Genomic DNA, 19,503 nt, shown 5'->3' with positions numbered 1-19,503 from the left:
ACCAATACTTACAGATGAGCAAGGCAGTGCATTCCTTGAAATTTTTTTGTACGTTACTATTATATTTAGAAAAGGAGAGAAGTAGGTAGACAATACCAAATGTGCATGTTGAGTTACTAGTACAGCAACCAACAAGTTTAATTAAGATATTTTAAATTACTGTGACAATTTTTAGTTTGCTCACTCTTGAAAAAAATGAATTGTGTTGTCTTCTTAATAGTAAAAGAATTATAGGAGAACACTGCCAGCTTTTAAATTTGAATAGAGTTTTTACCATATTTCTTTTCATCACAGCATGGTAAACCAGGTAACAAAACAACAACACTACTTCCATGAAGGAACATTACAGAAATAGCTTTCTGTGCCAAAATTTGAATGGGCTAAGACAGGACTGACATACACATGTGAGCAGCAAATCTTGGTTTAGCACTGAAGACCACTCTTCATAACATACTTGTTTAATTTGAGCTTGACAGTAACTTCAAGGTTATTGAATGCAAACAGAAAAAGATGTGCAATGTTTTTGGAGGCACATGAAATACAGAAAATAAACATATTGAGAAACAGTTATATCTTATCATACTGCTTTTAAGACTTCTGCAAGACCTCCACTAATTTTTATTTCCCCTTCTCCATTTAATTTAGATCACAGCTACCAATACAGCACCAGACGAAATTTTCACTGTAATTAAAAATGATGTGTTGCATGAAACTGAACTATGCTGTATGTTCGCTGAAGACAATAGCCAGAAAAAAATCAGCAAGTAACTTAAATACAATGAAAACAAAACAATTTTATTCAACCAATTCAGCAAACAAATACATCACAAAGGTAACTTTATTATTTATCTTTTAAAAAATCTATTAAAAAAAATAATATCCTGAGATGGAGCAGCTGAGGGCACTGGATTTGTTTGATCTGCAGAAGAGAAGGCTCAGGGGAGACCTTATTGCTCTCTACAGCTACCTGAAAGGAAGGTGTGGAGTGCTGGGGGTTGGCCTCTTCTCGCAGAGAAGTAGTGATAGGACTAGAGGGAATGGCCTCAAGTTGCACCAGGGGAGGTTTAGGTTGGAAGTAAGGAGACATTTCTTCTCAGGCCTTGGAGCAGGTTGCCCAGGGAGGTGGTGGAGTGTCCACCACCTGGGGGTGTTCAAGGAAAGGTTGGACGTGGTGCTTATGGACATGGTTTAGTGGGTGACATTGGTAGCAATGTGATGGTTGGACCAGATGATCTTGAAGGTCTTTTCCAACCTTAATGATTCTATGATTCTATTTCAGACCTTTAGTATCAAAGTCAGTCAGTTTTCCTCCAAACTGCTCTCATTTTAGGTATATATCAGAAAAGTCTAAAAATCAAGTTATTTTGTTTTGTTTTTAAAACTGAATGAAAGTTGATATCACAATGTTTCTGCAATGTTTCTACTCAGTAATTACCAGGTGTTCTGTCAGGCACTTAAGAGGAAAAATCAATGCATTATTTTACCTGTCACATCAGTAGACAATGTAGACAAGCAAAGCCTTCAAAAACACTCATTTAAATAGTCATTGCTATTAAATGTAGAAGGCTTCCACCTACTCAAACGCAATGGAAACATTTCAGTTACCTTGAGTGCTAAAAGGCTCTTGTTAATTTCAGCACCTTCCAGCCGTGTCTGTCTGTCTGCACTGGAAGTATCCGCTCCTCTTTCATTTCCAGCCAAATCAATCAGCGAAAATTTACCATGCAATTTCCCTTTCCTTCGGAGAATAATCTGAAACACTGCATGGCTTCGTGATGAGTGTGCATTTGCAGATGTCTGACCAGATGTCCTTTAAACAAAAGGAGAGATGGGGAGGACATATGAAGACATGAAGGACTACACGTGTTAAACATACTACGCTAGGAACGTTAGTTTTTTCAAGGCAGAGTCCTGTATCTTCTCACATATACTGACAGCATGTCTAACATACTAATGGAGACTGGAGATATAACCTTAATAAGTTGATGTATATAGTACAGTTATACCTATGTTTCCATCTCTTCATTATAGAAATGGAAGATTTACAGTGTTTTACCTGCACCTTAAAAGCAAGAATAATGAGATCTTCAAAGATTTCAGATCATCAGAGAGCTTACATGCAAAACGCCAATGGCATTTTTAAATGATCACGCAGCAGTCTGTGCAAAAGGCTAATTTTAAAAACAATGAAGCTGGATTTTAACAAAAAATAAAAGTTATATGCTTAACCTCTGTCACTATATATCAAGGCCTTTTAGAACTGAAGAATTTGGCAGTATTCCAGATTAAAAATAATGTGAATTTAAGTCAGTAATCTGGTTACATAAATGCACACAGTTCGTATCCTGTAGAAAAGTCAGTTCTTATTTCTCTCTAGGAGACAGAGTCTAAACTATATTAATTGAAAGGCTGGCAGATTGATTACTTGCAGCCAACATCATTAAAAACCCCAGTGCATATTAAAAAGCAACCACTATGCAGACACAGAAATTACAAGATGTTCTGATTCTTTAATTTACAATGAAAAACTGGTGGAAGCTATGGGAGATACCTGCAGCTGTTGCCTATTTCAATAAGCTTAAGAACATCTTCAACACATTTGACTTCCCGTTCCTGTAATCCCACCACCTGGACTTGCTGTTTACCATCTTCTAATACTCTTAATTTTGTCTTCCTGTTCAACAAGTCAAAAACCTTTGGGGAGGAGGGAAACAGAACAGTTAAAGAGGAATTTTAGAAGACACTTGTTTCAAATCCCATATCAAACTATGTAAAGTATCACATGCAAAAAAAAATATGATTGGAAGGGAATTGTGAAGAATTATTTTAAATAAAGCTTTCAGAACAAAAAGGAGAAAAAAAAAAAAAAACACTTTTACATAATAAGTCCGTAATCTCTTTGAGGAAGTGTTTTTTTCACTGCAAGAGATCAGGTACTTACCTTACCACTGTAGATTTCAAAAAATGTTGCATATACTTGAAGTTCTAACTTCTTATAGTTTGGCTTCTTTAGCATTAAAAAGACATCTCGAGCTGTGAATATATTTCCAAATTAAAACAAAATCTAGTTATGTATTTTCATTTAGTAAAGACTCATTAATATATAATTGTCTATTATACAGCAACTCTCATAACTTGCTAGTATAACAAATAGGGTCAGTCACCAAGTCTAAAACACTGTATTTAAACTGCCAGATTATATTGGAAGATACTGAAGACCCCAAATGGTAAACTCAATTAATCATTAGTATTATTACATTTTGGAAATAATCTGTATGTCCTCTACAGTGTAAAGACTACACAGCTAGGAACTACTTTATATATTACTAAATCCCTACTGTAACACAAAATATGTAGAACCTTATATTTGCACAATAAGAAGTAGAAAATTTATTGACCTCAACTAATTTGCAAAAAGACAACAAACCAATAAAGTCTCACCTGCAAGTGCATATATTCCCTTTGAACAATCTTGGTTCTTTCCTGAAAAGTCGCCACCCATAGTCTACATTAAAAAACAACAACAAAAAAAAACACTTAAAGTCACAAAACCATAACTTAAGTATTTGTTACTTATTAGAATTTAACCAAGTGCATCGTATGTAAAAACCAGTGTATTGCTGACATGTGCAAGAAATACTTACATGCGTTTTTCCACTGCCTGTTTGCCCATATGCAAAACAAGTGGCCATTCCCCTTTCAAATATGGTCTCAACTAATGGTCGAGCTGTAAACCTTGAATGCAAAAAAAATAGCATGTAAGAAAATGAAACACTTGAAGTTGCCACTACCACAGGGACAACATAAGGCCAGAAATGACAGAACTGGGTCTGTACTTTGAGATGCCAAAGAACATCTCCAAATTAGAGCTAATACAGCTCTAAGGCATTAAAATATCCTAAAACATTAAACAAAAGCTAAAAGGTGTCTCCCATTTATTCTACAACAATATAATCCTCCTTTAAGCGCTGAGGAAAAAAAAATCCTTGTTTTAATAACACAACACAGCACATTTTACTACATGGAGTCTGCAGCTTCCTAAAAAAAATAGACAGCACTAGAAAATATGGGAGCGGGAGAACAGAATAGATAAACACTTAAGTTTTGCCCTTAGAAAAGTCCCTCTACAATGCTTTTTAATTATTTCTTTTCTTTCTAAATCAGCTTCTAAGACTAATGTTATAAGACAGACAGCCAAAATAGCATTGAGATTCTTACTATCTTGAGAACATACATATGCTGAGAAAAGGCTCAGAAGATGTATAACCAAGCTCATCAGAACAGAAAAATCTATAGATACCTGAGGTATTGCTTGATGTGTCAAAAACTTTCCCAAAGTATTGTTTTTCTATTTTAAAGGACTAACTTCTGCTTTTAAAAAACACATTCTGTTACTATATAATACTGTTATTATATTCTAATGCTAGCTGTTTATCACTGTTATTTCATGAAATATCTTGAAAAGCAAAGTGTAACCTAATGGAGGGTTCTCTCTGTTAAATAATTACAGCAAGAGTCTCTGCAGCATTCTTCTAATGCTCTCTTTCTAAACTTCCTCCAGATGTTTCCTTTTATTTCACTTTGGAAAAAACACAAAATTACTTACAAAAAGTATACAGGCAAGATCAACCCATTCAGCAGCCAAGGGTTATACAAAATGTAACAGCATCATCATTTAAAAAAAAACAAAAACGAATGCACCAGATGACTTCTGATCAGCCTTAGTCTTTCTTTTTTATTTCCTCCAAGCATATACTTCATTTGTCCTCAACAGGATATTTCCATCTCTCTGTTTGTTCTTTTAAATTTGTAATAAAAATTTCAAGAAGCCTATTTTCCTAAAAAGCATACTCCATTTTCTCTGTTGAGTTTGAAATTATGCATTTTGATTTATAAAAAGTGGTATTTATATTATCTATTTTAAAAGAAGACAAAATACAATCATAACTAGAAACGTTTTCATGAAGTGTTATACAACTCCAAATGTTACCAAGCCAAATGCAGTCCAACTTTCCTTCTGCCAGAACCTTCCTTTGCAATCTTGATCTTTTAGATATATAAACTTTGTTTCTCCTTTAAATATTCAAAATGCATGCCCATTCAAACTAGTGTTAAAAGTTTTTTAACACTGAAAAAAGAACAACTTGCAACTCAGTTTTGTGGCTCAAGGACTCAAAATACTTAAAATACAAAATAGGCAAAATTAAACTACTAAAATGGAATATTAGATTTTTTCCTGACAAACTGAAAAATGTTTTCCAGTATACAAATACATTAATTTTATCATACAGAAGAAAACTGGAGTAACTAGTAATACCATTTTTTTGTTCCCCACTGTGGCAGCCTACCATGACACCTATCTTGCTCTTAATTCAGTTATAACAGAAGACCTTGAAGCAAACTATCCTTCAAGTAATAATCAATATTGTGCCATCTGAGGAAGAAGAAAAAACCCTGTACTACTACAAAGGCCAGAGATTGTTTCAGGCTGAGTACAAACATATTTCAATATTTTCTCATATTACCATTAATTTATTATGTAACTAATAAAAACTATCCAGAAGAAACTGAACACTAAAATATGGGAACACTGTATGCCAAAAACACCTTTCACAATTAAACACTATGCTCACAAAGATAAATGAGGACTAACGGGAAAAATGGAGATTAAAGAACTGGTTGTTAAGCAGGAGGAAAACCATTGCAAGAGGCAAACTTCATAAGGCTCTCCCACAGCCCTTCCACGTGACGAAAGAAAAGTCAACGATAGACAAACATTACAGAGAAATCTCCAAGGGAGATTTCCCTTTGCTTCAGTTTACACTAATGAAAGTCTTTTAAACTAACAGGCTAAGGAGATTTGCATTTCACTATCTTTCTTCTCCTAATTTTATCAAGTGCAGGACTCAAATTTTCAAGGCTTTTTAATGAACCTTTTATTATGTATTTTCACTTATCCAATGACAGCATTTCATCCACAATCCACCAGGATATGATGCCAACTTTGACTTCCTAACTGTTGGATTAAAAACTACCATTAGTATATTAAATTAATATATACTCCTTAGGGTTATAGAATGCACTCTCAAAGCATAAGGAGAAGTTAAATCATCAAATTCTATTCTAATATCAATATTCCTCACAAAATGCTTCACAATATTTAGACCGTATACCAATATTATGACCTACCCTATTGTCGTAACTTTGCCTGCTAGTGTATCTAACCCATTCAGTGACAGGTAGAATGCAAATAGCTACTTCTAAACAAGTTTTTGAAGTGTTGTGTATATTATTCTGTGCCAGATGTGGAAGTAAAATGAAAGAATAAAGGAAAAAAGAGATCCAAATACCTTGGAGCTACGTGTGTGTGTGTTTTTGCTGCTGTTGTTTTGTTTGTTTGTTTGTTTTTTAAATCAGAAAGCTATAGCATTTTGAACAAAATAAATTAGCTTCCATGTAGGTCTGCATGACATCACCTAGACTTCTTCCAACAGCTCAGGAATCTCAGCAATATGAAAAACATAGCAATGCTCTTTTTTTGTACTTTTCTCCACCCTCTTCTGATTTGTTTCCAGAAGTTAATTATCTTATATTCAAACAGCAAGGTATTTGGGGCTGGTGCTGCCCTTTTATTCCAAGTTTCCTGAAGACCAAAAGCAATGACTCATGCCCCAGGTGCCATGCACATACTAATTAATAAGAAAATAACACTGAGGCGGATGGAGTAGCAATGAAGTTGTTCAAACATTCACTGGCTGAGAAGGCAGGTAATACACACTGTCTGGCAAGTCTGGGCTTGGAGAAAGACTGAGAACAGGACTGAGGTCAACAGACGTGGAAATGGCGATGACATTGCAGATGAAAATTCAGGATGAGCAGAGTTAAAATATAAGTATACAGACAAAAGAATGGAGGTAGCAACATACATATCTGATAACAGAGAACAGGGGTCAGATCCATGACCCTATTACTGATATGGGAGATAAATGAGAGATAAAATAAAAAAATATTCACAAAAGAAAAAAAAAGAAGCATTTACACATACCTGTAAACCATTTCATTAGGAGCCGTGTCATCAAAGGCATAATCAAAACGAAAAGTTTGGTTTTCTAGGTACCTTGTTAAATCCACCTTTTGTTTTGGCTCATGTACCATCACAACATCTTTACTAGGAATTGTTATTACATCAAGGTCTTTCATTAAAGTTTCTATAAAATAAGTGAAATATATATATTTAAATAGCAACACACCATTTTTTACATTTTTTTCACTGTTTACATTCCTGTAACATCTCAGATAACACAGCTCCTCCAAGAAACAACAGTGCAGTAGACTAGGGCTTCTGATACCTAGATAATAATCTGCTAAATTAGAAATTTCATTTTGGTAGTCTATTCATCCTATCCTAGCAATTGCTAGAAATTTAGAAGAAGTGTTACAAAGTTGATTAGATAAAGAAACATCATTAATTATAGCTTGTGATATAGTCTATAATAATAATACTTTTTATGGATTTAAGTTCTTTGCCCAGGTCTTATAAACTCTTTTTACAGATTACTACCATACCCTGTAAGTTTTTACAAGTTCTCTTCTGGAGAAACAGAACACTGCAGTCTACTACTTGTACTGTCCAACATGCTTAGGAGAATCTTCTTGATTGTAAAATTTTGTTTTTATTTTCTGTAAATCTTAATGTTATAGTAATATGTTCACAGCTTCCAAAAATGAATATATTGCTTTCATTCTACTTAGAGATTTCCTTTTGTATATTTCTTCTGGAACCTAAAGTGTAGGTCTTTAATGTAGAATTTCTCTGCAGTTAAACACTTTTGAAAAATTATCTTGTAAGCAGAAAGCTGAAAATGCTAATGATGCTTTCTATCATAGGGAATGAACAAAAGCTATCTAGTTGCAATTTCAATAGTGAGTTCCCAGGTTATAATTACTACAGTGCATTACAATTTACAGCTAGTTGTTGTAGGAGATATGAGTCAGCAAAATACAGAGAACCCAGCGATCCATGATATGCACAAAAATAAAGATCTTTTGTGTGTACAGTCAAGATCAATAATGTGTCCCGCTTGCATTTCTATGTAAAATTTTGTAAGGCATGCAATTCAAGAATTAGATGTGGCTTTACACAATCAGATAGAAATCTTTTCATCAGTTAACAAACTTATCAAACTGTACAATGCTTACCACTTCATGACATAACACACCAACACAATTATGCATTCAATTCACAATATAATCAAAATTTCAACTGCACTGCAATAAAGTAAAATGTAATTATTCTGCAGTAATCACAGAGAAGAAATAAAGAACACTGGTAAAAAGGGATATATGAAGGCTAATTATTTACACAAAAATCTTTTTCAGTTAAAGTAGTCAAATCTATTATTTCTTAAACAACTGTTTGGAATAAGACATTTACCTGCTCCCGGGTAATTATTAGGACAACCCGTATTCCTTGCTGATGAAAACATGCAATAGTGTTTACGAAACCCACCATACTTATTTCTCAACTGTAAATATACCTCACTGAAATAAAAATTTAAATTATCAACCTGAAGACCTACTTCCTACAAAGTGAATCCACAAAATGATCAGTGCTGGGAATATCCAAAGACTATGGTGATATATATGTGTGTGTGAGAGACTGACACGAATTTGTACACTTGATTTCTATTGAAAAATTTGAACTCCTTATAGAACTTCAAAATACAAAACATGAAGAGGGAAAGGTAATATTTTTGATGTATTATTGTTGCAATAATAAAGGAAACTTTTTTTATTTTTTCTCTTCAGGGGTTTACAGAATAATATTCTTTTGTGCTTTTCAATTTTAGTCTTTCAATTCTTTTATACTCTTCAATTTTAAAAATGTTGCATGAGAAATGCTGCTTCTTATGAATTCTCAAAAATAAAATACATGTTTTCAGAAGAGTGTATCATAGGACTACTGGATTATCTCTGTGGTTCCTCCCCAATCTAAGAGAGAAGCTTATTTTAAAAAATACAAAATAGCTTTAGTGTCAGCTTCACTTTTACTTAGACGCTCATCTTCGAGGCAACACCTGGTGTGCTGTGCCCAGTTCTGGGCTCCCCAGTACAAGAGAGACATGGAGCTACTGGAGTGAGTCTAGAAGAGGGCTACGAAGATGATGAGAGGACTGGAGCACCTGCTATACGAGGACAGGCTGAGAGAATTGGGCCTGTTTAGCTGGAAAGAGAGAAGACTGAGGGAAGACCTCATCAATCTCTATTAATATCTGGTGTGTCGAGAGGATGGAGCCAGTCTCTTCTCAGTTGTGCTCAGCAACAGGACAAGAGGCAATGGGTACAAAGGTACAAACTGGAGTGCACAAGTTTCTGGCTGAATATGAGGGGGCACTTTACTGAGGGTGACAGAGCACAAGCACAGGTTGCCCAGAGAGGCTGTGGAGTCTCCTTCTCTGGAGATACTTAAAACCTGCCTGGATGCCATGCTGCAAAAAGTGCTCTAGGTGATCCTGCTTGGTGGGTGGGTTGGGCTAGATGATCTTCAGAGGCTCCTTCCAGCCTCGGACATTCTCTGATTTTGTGATTCCAACAAACTCTTCAGAAATAGTTCCTCAGCAGTTTCTAACCACTAATACCTAAGGTCTGCAACTTACTGAGTTTGAAGTACTACTTTTGAATCCCTTAAGACAACTTGATTTCATTTACTATAATTTCACTTTGTCCACCTTCTGTGCAGTTAGAAGGCAATGTTTCTCCCAAAATGTATCAGATTTCCAAGTAAAATTTTATTACAGATAACCTTCAAGGCTAAATCAGAAATTGAACTTCTAACAGATTTGTGCGTTTAATATCCTTATTTTACAGATTGTGAAAAATAATTTAAATTAACCAGCTCTTGAGGTTTTGCATTCCTTTTAGATTATTATATGCATATATTTTAATTTAGAAGTGAAAAAAAATGTAGCAGCAGCAGCTCCAATGTGTACTTTCCTTCCAGTGTGAGCTTTCCTTCCAAAAAGCAGCTCGTTTGTGGAAGGAAAAAAATAATTATATTCTGACATCAATACACTTTCTCTTTCCTGTACAGTTCTCCCATATCCCTCTGGAAATGCTTGCTTCAGATAATCCTTAATGTATAGCTCTGACAGTACAAAAACACTAAATACATCTCATGTAGTTTCATAGCCAGTGTGATACTCTTTGAGTCTTTCAGCTAAACCACATATATACAAAAAGGGAAAGAAATAAATGTCCTTTAAGATAAAAATCAGCTTAAAATGGTGCTGAATTCAGATGGGTTCCAGTCCAGAAACATTTGTAGTTCTCACTTTCCCACTGACAGTGGAGAACATCATGAGAAGACTGGCATTTACTGGAGTTGAAAACCTAAACAATTTGGGGAATATTGTCTCCAGCCTAAGGAGCAGGCAGTAAGTTTGTATATATAATACTCTTATATACAAAGATGTCACTAGGGAATGATTCTAGCAGCTAAAAACAGGTGGTTAGTGTCACTTAATATGCCCCAGGGTATCTTGCCCAATCCTTAGATGCAATTACAGATGAGTCTCCCATTTGTCTGTAACCCACAAGCCCTATGAGGATGCCTTAGATACTCCTGGGTGCCTGAAGTATCATAGGACACCAACATGTAGGTACCACCTGAATTGTTCTAAACATCTTATTCAGGTCCACTTGAAAATATAAAAAAAATACATGTATAAAAAATGTGTATAAAAGCTTTCATTGGGTAGCTCACTGATCAGGAGATTACTTAAAGGATAGTTTAAAAAAATGGTGATTCTACCACTGTAAGATTACTCAAGAAATTATAGCAGAATTGATGTTTAAAACAACTAAATACACCCTAGATTACCTTGGAAGAAATTTGCAGTCTCTGTGCCTCTACTCCCAATCCACAAAATTGTGACAGTTTAAACTACTTTTCTCCCTGACTTTATCCAGGTTATGATAAATCTATAAATTGTCTGGGTCCCTCACATACATTGGCTAATACTAGTGGAGTTTCACCTTTGATCAGTATTTCTAGATCTCTTCAGTATGAATAATATGACTGTCGGAGGCAGCTTTTCAGGAAGAGCATTCTGCAAAATATTACATGGTCGTACCTTTTTTATTGAGTGGTCGTTTTCGTACACAAACACATATCCTGTGCTCATCAATCTGCAAAGGAAAAAATCTTTCAGTAAACGATATTTCAGTTCCAGTTATAGGATATGTTACCTCTGTTTTTGAATTAATTAACCAATCATATAAAGTAAGAGAAATTTCCAATACATTGAGTCATCTCAATGAGCAAAAGCCCATTGAATCTGCACAATAACCAAAAAACTGAAAGTCAGCCATACATTAAGGATAAAAAAACTGTGTAGATAGTGACTGGGTTCTGTAAAGTATTAGATACAACTTATAACACAGCAAGCAAACCCAGCTGTAACAGGGTGGATATCTTATTAATGGAAATTGTTAGGGTCTCACATTTCCACAGACATCTGATAAAGTCATTTAAGAATTCCCCTCACTTCTCTGAAAATCCAAGACCCTCACCACCTTGAAAAATCAAATATTCATCTTTACACCCCACAAGGTTTTTCAAAGAAACCCAAGTGTTTTGTGTGCACATCACTTAGCATCCCAGGAAAATGCAGAAAAAATAAATCCATGCTATAAAGAACACTAATACATATTAAGCAACTTATTTTTCATGATTACAGACAGAAGTATATTCATACATTGGAAAAAAAAATTAAAAACCCATATTAAAAATACAAAGGGATAAAAAAAATTTCCACGTTGCCTAGGATACTTACAGGATCTGCAGTTGTCAATGGTCTGTAATCCAAACTTCCCCTGAAATCTCTTATCATACACATAATTTCATAATTTGGGTTTGTAGCATCAACATCCTAGAGAAGCAAGCAACAGAATTTCTTACATTATTTTCCTGAAATGGGCTGATTTACATTAGTTCTGAATTCACTCATAAAGAAAAATACATATTAACTGATGTTCTGATGTAGGTAATTTACTGATCAGAAAGGAAATTATATGGTCATTATATGACATTTATTTAATATTTTTGGTTGTCAAAAACACTTTTTTAATTCAGGACTCACTACGAGCCTACTCAAAGAAGAGAAATGACTCCCACTTTTGTCAGAATCAGCACATTAAAGAAACACTACCAAACAACTTCACAACAGGCAGTACATGCAGTCAACGCCTCTTAATCTGAGATAACACTGTCCAACAAACAAATGGATAGACAACTATAAAAGTGTAAAATAGGCTGCAGAGGACAGTGCAGGTATCCCACCTGCTCTACATGAGATGGATAAAGGAGGATGATCCTACCAGTGGTCCTGAGTTAACTTCTACAACGACTTAAATGCACTGGAAACTCTTAGAATAATAGAATTATGGTTGGAGAAGACCTCTACAGTTATCAAGTCCAACTGTCTTCCAACACTCCAAGAGGCCCCAGAAAGAGAAGCAATCCCAAAGATACACAATATGCTACGCTACATCCAGGCTCACAAACCCTCCTACCCCTAAACCTGGAACCACAAGTACAGCAGCAAAAGGACATGTGAGAGCTCATGCATGGAACCTGTCTAAGCCTTGCTAAGTCAGAGGTGTAGAGCTGGGCAGGCTACAGAATTACTCAAACATCTTTTCCTAAAATAGCATTTTTTGCAGTTTGGCGAAATCCTATTGATGCCATACACAGCCAGCTCTGGTCCTCAGACCTTACTGAGCTTTGCATGGCTCCCCACAAATAAACTAAAGCTCCTCCTGGACCACAGCAGATTGTGGAAGCAGCACAGGCACTTCCAGAAAGCAATGCACTGTGGTTAACGAGCTGAAACTGAACCACCAGATGTCTGTGCGTCTGTGACAGAGTTGATTCCCATCTCAGATAAACCTGTGACGTGGTAATCAGAAGTTGACTATACTTTTATATTCTCCACCCTGACTACTTAAAACTGCTTACAGTAAGTCCACACAAAATGTATTACTCCTGAAATGTTTCCTTCTAAAATTCAGCAAGAAGTACTGTTTATTATGGAAAAAGTATTTGCTTAATGTTATTCAAATTCTATTTAAAGGTCTTGCCCACTAGAAGACAGTGATTTTTTGCCCACTAGCAAACAGTGCTGTATTTCACAACAGAACACGCAAAGCACCAGAAAGCACAGATACAGAGAGGTCATCAAGGCAACCACAACTTTCTCATACAGAAGTTTAAGACTTAGGTGCAAAGGCAGTATTCACAAAAGTGAGATAAAATGAATATTTTAGGTGTAGCACCATGTCAAAGAGTTTTATGATATAAACCAAAAATTAATTGTTCCTCACACATAAAGACATAGCAGTATTTTTCATTTGTTTAAGTGGATGAAAATTAGAGAATGTGAATTCAATATAGGTCATTCTAGGTCAGCTTAGAAACATCATTAAAGCATGAAGTAAATTTAAACTGTCTGAATTATTTACTAAGTGGTGGTACTTCTCATGCCAGTAGCAGATTGGTAGCATCTCTTTAGAGAGATTAACCCATAAGCATAAGCCTGCCAACAAGATTACACTACTAGTTTTGCTAAAGCTTTTACACTACTGTGACAGAAAGTCATTTAATATTTAGAGATTTTTCTCACAGGATTAGCAACTTTCACACAAATTTCTAACAGCTCACTGCCAACCTGCCTGCACAATACAAAGCTAAACTATAAATCCCTAGACAGGTTTAAAGAAAAATAAATAAACAAACACTGTTCAAATCTGAGCCTTAAACACATCTCCTACAAAGCATCAAAGATCATAAGGAACAATTTACCATAATATTGAAATATCTTCCATAGAATAAAAGCCTTATCTAAAAGCCAAAGCCTTGATTATTTTTATCAACATATTTTCCCTAAAAAACAGCTATCATCAGCACTTGATTTTGAAATAACATATGGAAAGATAAGTAATTGTAAGCAATTGTTTGTGTAGGAAGAAAAAGAGGGGGAAAACTGTATATATAGCTATGAGACCAATGCAGCTATGCAACAAAATGACTTATCAAACTTTTATGCAGGATGAAAACATTTTAATTTCAAGACTATTACAGTTCATAAAAATTACTGAAAAATGAAAAAAAGCACCATCTAAACTAAAAATACTAACCTGCGCTCTTTTTTCTCTAAGTTCCTGTTGTTGTAACCTTCTTTTTTCACGTTTCTCTTGCAATTTTTCAACCTCTTTTACACAATTAGATTTTCTACGTGCTTAGAGAAAACGATATAATTTAAAATATTTTCAGTGTGTTGCATGGATTTAGTATTTACACTACAATTATATTAATTAATCAATATTTAGAATGCATTTATTTATATCAACTGTCTTTTCAAGGAAATCAGGGTTACTACAAAATAAGTATAAAAATTTAATTTCTAAAATTCATTGAATAAATAAATTAAAAATATGGGAATGGGACAATAACTACACAACCAAAAATACAAGGACAATGACCCTCAAAAAACATTTGGATAGATACATTTGGACAGGTACATGTGATCTCTTGGTTCATATTAAAAGCAAGTCCAGGCACATTAAAAAAAAAATAAAAAATCACACATTCATGATTGAAAAATAGATAAAGAAAAATCAAATTCCAAGCACTAGCACAACTATGACAAAAATGAACATTTGTTTAGCCACAGGGCTCTGAAGAAACTTTGTAAGGAAGCCTACAGACAACTGCATATATAGATCCCTTGTCATTTATGGACAACAACATAATCCAAGAGAATGTACATGTAATGCCCAGAATGAAAGAATCCTTGATACACTGTTTACATACAAGGGGGTCCAAATTCCTTTTTTGCAGCTTGAACTGGAGATATATCTGAAACACTACCGTTCTGTTGCGAGGAGGAAGACTGCTCAGGAAGCTGAGTGGGCCGTGCACGTGCAGAACCAACCACTGCAGAAGAAAAGCACAAAGTTGATCTAGATGTGAAAGAATAACATTTCTACCAACTTCTGAAATGTTTTAGTATGACAAGATAAAACAAGGCCTCTTTTGAGACGAATTTAGTGAGTGCAGAGGATAGTCATATGTATGGAAAATCTATTATTAAAGACATTTGGTATGCAGCCTTTTTTATCCTAATGTTATATATCAACGCAAGATAATTATGAAGTACTAATGCTGCCTGTGCATACTTTTAAATACTCTACTACACAATTAGTATAGCTTATTATGTACACAGAATGAAGAATGTATTTGTAGATACACAGTCCTTCAATGCTGTAATTTTATTTATATTGTGATTATACCAAAAACCAAGCAAGAAAATGGCCCTGCTGTTTCACATTCTCTACAAATTAAAAAATAGTTCCACCCCATCAAACAATATCTGGGAGGACTAGAGGGAAACAAATGAAATGCAGCCAAGTGCAGCTCAAACTACAAGTGGAAGAAACAAACCTTTTTGAGACCACATTGAAAGTGATATGGATGCAATCAACATGTCTGCCTACATTTATGCACTTATTCCATATGTGATAGAGATGCCAATTTCTAAAGATGCAGATATCTGTTCCCAGTGAATGTAGTAAGCATGCAAGCCTCTCTGGCAGAGCTGAATATCATAAGTTGTTATTCAAAGAGTTGCTTCAAGCACCTCTGCTTCAGCTGGCCAGTTTCTTGCAAGTTCTACTAATAAGCTCTGCCAGAAAAGCATGAAAGTGAAGGTAACAGCTTTGATTAATAACATAGAGATGACATTCCAAAGTTAGTTATGTTCAACACAGGTTAGAAAGTTAAAACAACAAGCAGTAACTATTCCTTTCCATATTACAGATGCATTACATCTGCAGTCATCTAATACTTACTTCATTTCACCTACTATTCAGTGTCATTTTTATGGTTTTTATAGATTTTTCACTATTAACTGTAAAGAAATAACTTGTAGGTTTAAAGTGTTCTTAGAATTCTTAGAATTAATGTTTACACACAGACTGTTAGAAAACTAAGCCAAAAAATTGAAAGTGTAAGAATTTTATGTGCAATACATATAATATATCGAAACACTCCATTAGGCTGAAGTAAATTGAGGATGTTTTAATTTGTAAAAGTCCACACATAATTTATAATGATTTATAATAGCATAATTAATTAACTTCAAATTGTTGCACCTTCAGTTCATTCAGCTTAACTTTCCTGATGTTATACTGCTTAAACTTGCACATAAATATTATTCATACATACCCATTCCTAAATACACATACAAGTAATTCTAGGAATGATGTGCCATGTCTTCTACATGTCACATGTATACATACTGAATTAGAAAAGCCGAAATATTAAAGAATTTTAGATGAGCAGGAAGTCAAAATGTTTCCATATTTTTTCCTTCCTTGAAATGGTCAGATGTAACAATTACCTCTATTATCTCTGGTAGGAGTATCATTCTTAATAGGTGCCACAGTTCGTCGACTCTACGAAGAAAGAAATCTGTTATTTGATCACCTGTCTATTGAAAACATAAATTACAGCCTCACCACTTCCTCTGACATAACATCAGTAACACAGAGAGGTGGTAATTACAAAATCCCACCCCGAAGAGCCTAGGGCGAAGACTACTTGAACTATACGTACTGATTCAAAACTACCTCCTTTTCTATGTTTTTACTTGAGCTATACCTAGCTATATAAACATTAGTCTAGTCATCTACCTCCCTGCCAAACCTTTTCTTAGAAAATTTTCAGAAACCCCCCCATTCACCACAGGAATAAAAGAAACGTATTCAACAAGTAGTTCCACAGACAAAAGTAAGAATTAAAAATTCAAGCATGACAATATGTATAGAAGTTCTGTAAGTTTATTATGAACATACTGCACAGGTGTTACCAACCTTCACAATTTTGTTTACTTTGGCTGATGGAGTAGGTGGTGGTGGTGTCTCTGGGCTAGGTTCAATATCTTCATCAGGTGCAAGATCTGGATTAAGTGAAAATATGCTCTCCAAGTCAATCTGTTTAAAAGAATATAAAGCAAATTTGTGAGTCTAAGAACAAATTCAACCTCTCAATTTCTGTTGTTACACTTGAGAATAAACAATAAATAAATTTATTGTTTTTACCAGACAACTATTTAATTCTGTAACCTGAGCTATCTCATTCTGTGTTCACTAAAACATCTTAAGCATTTGTTATTGTCTTACTTGAAACACACACCCTTCAGAAAATAGATGAATTACAAATGACCAACAGATATTGGTAATTCTGTAGAGTGATTAAATCAAAACAGAAATAGCTAGTATTAATGCAAAAAAAATAAAAATAAAAAAATTACTGCAGATAATGAAAGACATTCCATAACATAAAAAGGAGATCTCAGTTATCTGAAATTTACCAGACAGTGCAAAAGGAACAGACAAATTACAGTGAGCAAAAAAGTAAAAACAAAATTGAATCTATATTAAATATATTACCCTGTTTTTTTCTTCTAAGTTCTCTTTCAAAATGCCATTATCTGAGGAGGCGATGAGATCTAAAAACTAGGAAGGTTCAGATCTATTGAAACTTGGCTTCTTAAAGATCTTAAATAGTTTGGTTTCTAAACTGCCACCTCCCTTGGCTGGACCTTTCAAAGATATCATTAGTGTATGGATTCTTTATGTCTAGAGGGTTGAGCTCCATGGATGAGATCACCAGGACATGTTCATATTTTTTTTTCTTTTTCCTATGTTTTAATATAACTCGTTAGGTGTAATGCTGAGATGTTTCTCAAAATCTCAGCTTGAATAGGCTAGCTTGGTCCAAAAATCTGAGTAAAAAGGGATAGCAAAACATAACTGAGACACACAGAAAGATAGTTAAAGCAAGCAAGCCTAGAAAATTAATGCCAAAAAAAAAAAGGTAAATAAACAAACTAGAGTCCAATTCCTCATTAAGACAGGCACAAAAGAATTTCTAATCTAGCTCTCCCACCGGTTTCCTGCCTGAGTTGCAAGTCTTTCTCCCTCTCAAAAATTTGATTTTTCTACTTGTAAAGAGGGGATAGAAAGCTCAGCCTTTGTAATCCGGTTCAAAATCAACAGATGAAAAGCACTATTTAAAAGCTATGACACAGAGCTCAGGAAGCGAAATCTGACACAACAGATAACAAGATTTTCACAACAGCTCCCATTCGAAACAGTCTGTAACCAAAGAATCATTAAGTAAATTAATATTTATATCTTCTTTTCATTTATACAGTGCAAATTTCTAAGTAACACTCATGTAGTCTATACATTATTTAAAAAGAGAAAGGTTCTAAAATAGTTAAGTTTACCTCTTTGCCTTTAGTGTCTCCATTTTCAATCCATTCAACAGTTACACTTTCATTATCTTCATTTAGGGATGTCACCATAGCTTGATGAATTCGTCCTGGAAAGGAAACACAAACAATCATTTATTAACAGGTGAAAAAAAAAATCTCAGAAGCTATTTGAATACATGTGTGCAGAGGACGGCAGGAAGAAGATGGTTAAAAAAGAAAGGAAAATAAATAAAAGAAGGTTCTTGGCCACGTTCTATAAACTGGCTTAGATGTGAACCACTAGCAGAGGTTCTACTGGGACCCAGTGAAAAAATTCAAGAAATATAAAACAGTGGTAAGTAAGCAAAATACCATGTGAAGGCCACACCACTTAAAATCTTTTTCCTGTAAAAAGTTTCAGTAACATTTCAATATAATGGAAATGTTTCCCACCCCATGGGTGGGAAAGTTTACTGTGGTATATGTGGTATGCTCCACACAGGCTTTTTTGTATTCTTTCTAGGCTGATACAACATTAAGTGTCCCAAGACTGAAGTAAAGCACCCTGACATAGTATTCTGATATCCATTCCTTATGGACATTCAATCAGTTTGTATTTCAGCTAAAATTAAGCTGTCTGTAAGAACAATACAAATCCTCATTTTATAAACAACTGCTACAGTGCCATGCTATGATTTTTCACGTGAAAGATCTCAAGCCAATAAGCCCCTATAAAGACAAATAAAACCAGTAAACTTCTAGTAGGAATACAGATTTTCCTTTTAAATAATATATTGCACTTTTCTTTATATCCCCTATCACACTTTATCATATTTCCTATGTATGGTAGCAAGGAGTGGTTGGAAGAGCAGAGCAGCCATGCACTGACACAAAAGGATCAAGATCCATGTGTCACATTGATTTCACACCCATGCTTTGCCCTAAGTACACCAAGAACTCAGCTTTCTAAGCAATACAAGTCCAATGTAATTGCTCTTCAGATACTCTTTAATGAGCCATAGCACAAACAAGCAATCCCTAACTCTGTTGTGTATGAGCGGCAAACATAGATGATACAGTAAGAACCTTATCATACAAAAAGTTACTCCCCAAGTATATATATACACGGCAGAAACCTTCTCCCACAGAACCAACTCATATGCAACTCCTCTTCCACCATCCT

At 34.7% G+C, this 19,503-nt stretch overlaps 1 protein-coding gene across 5 annotated transcripts in view; it reads right to left on the bottom strand.

Moving 5' to 3' along the window:
* KIF2A (kinesin family member 2A) overlaps nucleotides 1–19,503 on the bottom strand; it is a 53,218-nt gene that overhangs the window by 13,226 nt on the left and 20,489 nt on the right. For 3 of the 5 annotated variants that reach the window (XM_032205467.1, XM_032205470.1, XM_032205469.1), the window contains exons 2-14: nucleotides 18,354–18,448; nucleotides 16,933–17,052; nucleotides 16,461–16,515; nucleotides 14,873–14,995; nucleotides 14,197–14,297; nucleotides 11,835–11,930; nucleotides 11,133–11,187; nucleotides 7,046–7,208; nucleotides 3,645–3,735; nucleotides 3,442–3,505; nucleotides 2,942–3,033; nucleotides 2,552–2,694; nucleotides 1,606–1,810 (exon numbers count right to left, since the gene is read on the bottom strand). In XM_032205467.1, the coding sequence (XP_032061358.1) occupies nucleotides 1,606–1,810; nucleotides 2,552–2,694; nucleotides 2,942–3,033; nucleotides 3,442–3,505; nucleotides 3,645–3,735; nucleotides 7,046–7,208; nucleotides 11,133–11,187; nucleotides 11,835–11,930; nucleotides 14,197–14,297; nucleotides 14,873–14,995; nucleotides 16,461–16,515; nucleotides 16,933–17,052; nucleotides 18,354–18,448 (1,403 nt within the window). The remainder of the gene's footprint in view (nucleotides 1–1,605; nucleotides 1,811–2,551; nucleotides 2,695–2,941; nucleotides 3,034–3,441; nucleotides 3,506–3,644; nucleotides 3,736–7,045; nucleotides 7,209–11,132; nucleotides 11,188–11,834; nucleotides 11,931–14,196; nucleotides 14,298–14,872; nucleotides 14,996–16,460; nucleotides 16,516–16,932; nucleotides 17,053–18,353; nucleotides 18,449–19,503) is intronic. The other 2 variants (XM_032205468.1, XM_032205471.1) reach the window with 1 other exon arrangement.

This window comes from Aythya fuligula, chromosome Z (assembly GCF_009819795.1).
Source record: "Aythya fuligula isolate bAytFul2 chromosome Z, bAytFul2.pri, whole genome shotgun sequence".
In the NCBI taxonomy this organism is placed as follows: Eukaryota; Metazoa; Chordata; class Aves; order Anseriformes; family Anatidae; genus Aythya; species Aythya fuligula.
Note: the sequence above shows the minus strand (reverse complement) of the source record. Positions and strands in the feature narration are given on the sequence as shown.